This window comes from Coregonus lavaretus, assembly GCF_964263955.1.
Source record: "Coregonus lavaretus genome assembly, chromosome: 3".
Lineage (NCBI taxonomy): Eukaryota > Metazoa > Chordata > Actinopteri > Salmoniformes > Salmonidae > Coregonus > Coregonus lavaretus.
Window position 1 is genome coordinate 23,822,656 of NC_139990.1, and position 6,836 is coordinate 23,829,491.

General features: G+C 41.4%; 1 protein-coding gene across 1 annotated transcript; it reads right to left on the bottom strand.

Annotated features, from left to right (window-relative positions):
• Positions 1-569: 569 nt before the first annotated feature.
• Positions 570-5,749, bottom strand: LOC311113183 (proteasome subunit beta type-4-like). Its single transcript, XM_084156372.1, has 7 exons — positions 4,547-5,749; positions 3,777-3,983; positions 2,164-2,310; positions 1,791-1,872; positions 1,289-1,405; positions 1,065-1,153; positions 570-794 (listed from the first exon to the last, which is right to left on the bottom strand). Exons 1-7 carry the CDS (start codon positions 4,660-4,662, stop codon positions 782-784), a joined length of 771 nt encoding a protein of 256 aa, XP_084012498.1. The 5' UTR covers positions 4,663-5,749; the 3' UTR covers positions 570-781.
• Positions 5,750-6,836: the final 1,087 nt, after the last annotated feature.

Below are 6,836 nucleotides of genomic sequence, written 5' to 3' on the forward strand. Positions count from 1 at the left end.
ATACTGGCCCCCCGTGGGAATCGAACCCACAACCCTGGCGTTGCAAACGCCATGCTCTACCAACTGAGCTACCTCCCTGCCGGCCATTCCCTCCCTGGACGACGCTGGGCCAATTGTGCGCCGCCCCATTGGTCTCCCGGTTGCGGCCGGCTACAGCAGAGCCTGGATTCGAACCAGGATCTCTAGTGGCACAGTTAGCACTGCGATGCAGTGCCTTAGACCACTGCACCACTCGGGAGGTTATTTACATATTTTTATTTTCCTTATCACCTGAATGAGTCTCCATTTTTAAATAAGAAATAAAGTGTCAGGCCTCCTTTAATGGTGGGTTTTCCTTTGTGGTACTAACAGCATAGTCAGGTGCAGTTCTGTATGGTTGAACCAAAAATAATTTGTGATTAACATGGAAGCAGACAAGATCTGCTTTTGACACAGGGTCCTCTTTTACCACTTTTTGATGTTGGTATATAAAAAAAAAAGTGTTTAAGTGTCATTTTTCCTCCCAATAACTTTTGCCCTCATCTCTGCTTGTGTGTGGACCTTTCCAATTACAGTATATGAATAGAATCTCAGAACTTCACCAGATATTTATTTTAAGCCTGACTGTCATTCAAGTTTAAATAACTCAACCATTCAGAAGTTGACATTTTTTTCATATTACAAAAGGGGAAAAATTAAATTGGTTACATAGCAGTCTTATCAAAGCAGTAACATTTTAGAATGTCATGGAACAGACCAATAGTGTGGCTTAACGTACAGTCCTGAATCGCCAACATCATCCTCATTCAAACCCACTGCAAAATAAAAGAAAATGACATCCTTATTACATTGTCATATCACATAAGATACAGGCACATGCTGTGTGAAATATTCCACAAGCTCTACAATGTATATTTTCAATTAAATGCTATGATCAATTTAGGACATATGACAGCAGCTTTAAAACAGAATATTCCTCAAGTGATATACTACACACAAGTACACTAAACATGCCAACTTGATGGATCTTGTTGTTGGACACTTCTGACTGGACAGTCAAAATGAGTCATGTGGCTATAACCTACCTGACCATGTGGGCAATTTCCCAGTTGGTCTCACAGGACATGGGGCCAGTAATCTCCACACCTTCTTCTGTCACAATGGCAATCTCATGCTAAAAACAGACAAACATCAGTCATTTTTCACAATAGCTACGAGACTGGTAGCTTCAAAACAGAAACATTCCCTATGTGCTTTCGAAAATGAAATCTCATAAAAATTCAGGAGTGTTCTGAGACTAACGACTCACCCTGTTGTAGGAGCGAGCATCGCGATAGTACAGCACTTTAAGGCAGCGCTCAATCAGCGCCCGCGCCTCATCCTTAGTGATCTCCACCTTGTTCTCCACCACCTCCCTCATCAGGGGCTGCATGGACACATAGAATAACCTTACACACTAAACAAACCCATACATACCGCAAGAGTCCGTGTAGAACTCCAACTGTGGAACATTCATTTTTACGTACAGTATTACCATGAAGTAACATCAGAATTTGATGCAGACCCATCATGCAGTACAGATTACTTCCAATTATACTCATTCAGTTTCTTGTCCCTGAAGGGGTTGCCACTATTTCTATATGAACAAGTGTAGCTTGATGACTTGAAAAATAAATGCCAACTTTAGCCAATCATGCGAATAGAAACTATGGCATCTTATCTTTCCATTTCTACACGTTTCATAGTTTAGAATGTATTACTGCCTCTCAGTAGCAGTCCCCTTATGTGTTCATTAGCTCATTTGTCCTCACCTGGGCCAGGTAAGCACCAAACCCTGTCGCCACTGTAGGTGCCTCATAGGCCACACCCAGCTTGTCCACGTAGCCCAGGAAGCTAGAGAAATACAAGATGACAAGTTATGCATTTAATTTGATGTAGCTAGTTACAATATATTTATAGCTGCAGGTCTGAAGTCAGTTTGATGTTAACATCAAGACCATGGTATGAGGTTTGTTAAAGGCAAAAACTAACCAGGGTTATGGTTTAAAACACGGTCATGGTTAAACTATTCGATCGAACATGACAACATTGTAAACGGCACTCCTACATTTCTAATCAATTTCAAGAGTTCCACTTCTTGGCATGACTTCTGATAAGGACAAAGACGCTGAAAACTCATCCCACCTCTCGCCATTGTAGAATCCACCGACGACCACAGTGTTCCACAGTGGGTTCATCTTGCTGCGGCGGTTGTACATTACCCGTGTCAACCAGGAGTGAATGGCTTTGGGGCTGTAGCTGTGACCGTCACCCAGGAGCTCCTCGTCGATCCTGGGACGCAAACACACAGACCTGATAACTGGTGGTCCTCAGGGAGATAACCAAGCAAAGGTTTCAGCACCCCAAGTTAAGGGAAATGATTCCTTAATGCCAGAAACCATTCAAACAAAGCGACCCCCCCAAACTCCTTAAAACCCATTATTATACTTTGCATCAATGATCCAGACCCTATACTTCAATTCATCTGCAATTGTTCTAACTGGAAACATCGGCTCCAGTTAGTTTTCCATCTCCAGAAGTGCACGCCAAGGATGTCTTCATTGTAATTTGCCTTATCTCTCGAACCCCTAGTTAGTCTGCTATGATCCTATTACAATCTATGGCACCAAACATCACATCTCTATACTGATGACATGTTATTCTTCTAGATTGTTTCTCACTCTTTTCCCCACCTTTTAGATATCTTCCAAGGCTTTTAGCAAAATTGCAGGATACAATATCAATTGGGGGAAGTCTGCATTACTACCACTGAACAATAGACTAGAGTCATCTATTCCTTTAAATATCCCAGTGGTCCAGCATTTTAGATATCTGGGTGTCCAAATGTATCCCTCCTTGCAAAATATTTTAAATAATAATAATTTTATCAAAGTTCTTAAAGATGTAAAAAAAACATGGACAGTTTAATTAATTTCCATCGCGTGTTTCAATGGTTAAAATGAACATCCTTCCACTAATACATTTTCTCAGTTCAATGCTCCCTGTAGCACCACCTGATTGGCTACTGGAAGAAAATTAACTCCTTAATCTCCAAATGTATCTGGAAGAACAAAAAAACAAGAATAAAACACGTACAGACATTTTTGGGGATGACGGTCTCTGCGCATTCCAAGACATCCAACAAAAGCACAACCTGCCTGGCACTTCGTTATTTTTCTACTTACAATTACGTTTTGCTAGGAGTGCTTATGGGGTACCTTGGGAAACTAAGCTTAACAGTCGTCACCCCTTTCATAAGGTACTACTTGGAAAAAGAGGTCTTGCATCTGAAATGTATTCCCTTCTAGTAAAGACCTCATCCAAGCCACTTTCAATTGACTGATTGGGGGAAAAAGTTAGAGTTCCTCATTTAACGCAGCCTCATTCCTTATTTATTTACTCCCATGTAGTGTATATTCATATACTTCTCTGTCAATGGATAATATCTGTATATAAACAAATGTTGACACTAGCATATGCAAACGCCTCTGTATGCCAATGTCTCTGAGTTAAGCATACAAAGCCGAGGGCATCTCTCACTGTTTCTCCTTTCTAAAACCACACTATTATTATGAATGCTACTATATTATGAACTACTCTATTTGCTGTGTATGTGCCTTTTAACCAACAAGAGTCTACAATAAAATAAAATAAATGGATCAAACAAACATATTTTTTATACCATTATCAATGGAAATATTCAGCATAAAGGACCAAGACAGCATATCAGATTTTTCTGAAAGAAACCTCAAACTTACACCATCTGTTCGATTATCTGCTTCATGTACTGGTAGTCTGCGTAGTCGCCGGAAGCTCCCAGGATGGTGCTGTCATTCACCTTCATGAGGCGAGAGATGTTACGGAAACGTGCCAGGGAACCATAGGAGCCCAGCATGTCAGCTGCGATGATGACTCCACCTGTAAACTTCACTCCCAGCACTGATGTTCCCGTCACCATGGGGTTTCTAGAGTTTAGGGAAAGAAAAATGTAGAAAGTTTGTCATGGGTAAGTCTTATTAGCTAACGTTACACTAAAAATGTAATACAGAGGGATGCATGCTGAACGTCCATTTAGACTCATACATGCAGACTCATGCACGCGCATATATAAACATTATATATGGCGGGAGTAGGACTAGCTACATAATATGCTTCTATGATTCTACAGCATTCTTTATTATAGTGAGTTTTGTTAACTAGATAGCTACCTCACTGCCATGTCATACTAGCATTAGCTACCATAAACACAACATGATTAGGTAGATAACTTGCAAGGCATAGATGGGCAATTTGCACGTCAGTCAATTTGTTGGAAATAGAATAAGAAAGCGCGAGGACAGATTAAGTTTAACTAGATAGCTAACTAGCTAGTAGCCCAACTAAATAACAGTGCAGTAGTCAGTGAGCTAACATAACTAGCTAACTACTTCGGCTAACTCCACCATGATGATACAGCACTGCAGTGTATAGAGGAAATCGAAAGTGGGATGACATTATTAGGGATCTCCACTCAAAAGGATTTACTTACAGAGTGTGTTTGATAGGTCCGCATCCTGGGGCTAAACTGCTGCCTGGAAATGAATAAAATTGTCCGGGTTTTGGCCCATTCTCCCAGAAATTGAGCTTCAAACCGCCTGGATCCATGTTACAAATTTGCGGATGTGACGACACAGCTGCTCGTTTTGTGTTCTGCTGCAAATAATATGGAATTGTGGGATACAGGAGGCAGACAATTGCAATAAAAGCCTAACATTACATATCTTATTTATAACCACATGTAAACCTTAACCCGCAGTATAATCAATAAAACAAGAAACTCAACAATAACTGTGTTAGTTTTATTATAAATCTTCGATGATTTAGTCAAAATGAAAGGCGTAGAAACAGAGTGGAGTTAAGTTGCACTAGATGCTGATCCAAGGTCAGGTTTACGTTTCCAGTGTTTAGTAGGTGCCGTTAGGATAGAGGAGAAGTAAACTGATTATAGATCTGTGCATAGGGTAAATCCGCCCCAAAACGAAAGAAAATATTAATATATGTGTAAACCAATCAAGTGTCTGTCACTAGGCAGACGATCCATCAGCTCAGTTACTGGGCAGACCAGCCATAACGACTCCTATCAGAATAATATTTAGCAAGAAAATAAAGCAATTGAACCAATAGAATTTAAATTACACTTGGTATCTGAGTAGAATTAGAACAATCCACCAATTGGAATTTACGTTTGCTTTGTAGTCAGGCAGACATAACATAGTTGTCCAATCACAAAAAAATCTGAAAGGGGATTTTTGCTGTATCTCTTTGGCTCAGGTACTTTCTTTTTGTTTTACAAAATAAATAGTCAAATAGGTTTGTATCATATATATAACCGAATAATATGCGCAATTTAAACATTACTTTGATATATTGTTGAAAAAGTTTGAATTCTGTTACAATTCATGTTTCGAAAGGTGTTTCATTGCTTGCTAATGTTAGCATTTAAAGCTAGCCCAGCTGGCTAGCTATCAAGTTTAGCTAACTAGCTAACGTTAGTCACTTGCTAAGATTAAATAATAGCATTCAGCGAATCTACATTTGTAAAATGCCTGTCAAACGAGCTTTAAAAAAATTATTGTTATATGTGCATTTCTATTTCCCAGAAAACTGACCACCACTGTGTGGCTAGACAGATGGCTGGCTAGCTAGCTAGAGTGAATTGAAACATGTTGTGTCGATAAACCGAGAAAGCGGGAAGTATGCAAATTGAAAGCGCATGACCATAGAATAGCATACGGCGTGACATGAAAAGGCCATTGTTAACCGTCTCAAATAATGGAAGTCGCTAGCTAGCTGAGAGGGAAGCGAGTAGCTTGCAATGCTAGTGAGAAAAATACCCATGTCATGGCAGGTAGTGTGGTACTCCAAAACCATGCCTCATAGTATTTCGGTACGGTGCTAATGACAGCCGTGGGGCCAGCTTGGCAGCGGCTGCACTCTGACATTGCTCAATGCGCCATTGTATTATACCTATCAAGCTATATAATAAGGAACACTTCTGTTTTAATTATCCTACGTAATCGCCAGTTTGTCATGTTTTGGAAATGCAGACAGCATCGTTCATGTTTTACTCCCATGTATTATTATTTACCCAGACACTGATAGTGCGGTGGGAGTGTCCCTGGCTGTTCACCTGATTGACTTATTTTCTATTTTGGTGACAGCTTTGTAACTGCAATAGTGTGCAACTGCAGCCCGCAATTCGGGGTGTTCCTGCATGTTGTCATTCCTACAGGAACGCCACCCCTCAAGCATACCAATGGTTCCTTCATGAACAACCCCCAGCTTTCTGCTGTGTGCCGACAGGCGGTGGCGAAGGACACTTTCTACCGGTCGCCTCCACCTCCGCTAGCACAGCAGGCGGGAGGCTGGGGCGACACCATGTGTTAGCTAGCTTGCTAGGTAGGGACACCGTGTGTTAGCTAGCACACTGTGTCGCTCCCGCCTGCTGTGTCCTTCGCTCCCACCTGCCCTCACCGTCGTTAACAGAACTGCAGGAAAACAGTACATGACAGGTGGGGACGAAGGACACTGTCTACCGGTGTTCGGCTAGTTAGCTACCGTTGTCGCCCCCGCCCCTTCTTCTGTGGGGTTTATTGGCGGCTGGCATCCAACGTTATTGTGCATTAACACCACCTACTGTACTGGAGCGCTCCTGCCTGTCATTGCTTTAAAATGTTGCAATAGAAAGGAGGGAATGCAGATGCAGGAATGCCCCGAATTGCACCCTTCTCTGTAGCTGTAGCACGTATCACTATACTTGATCTTGGCTATACGGTACA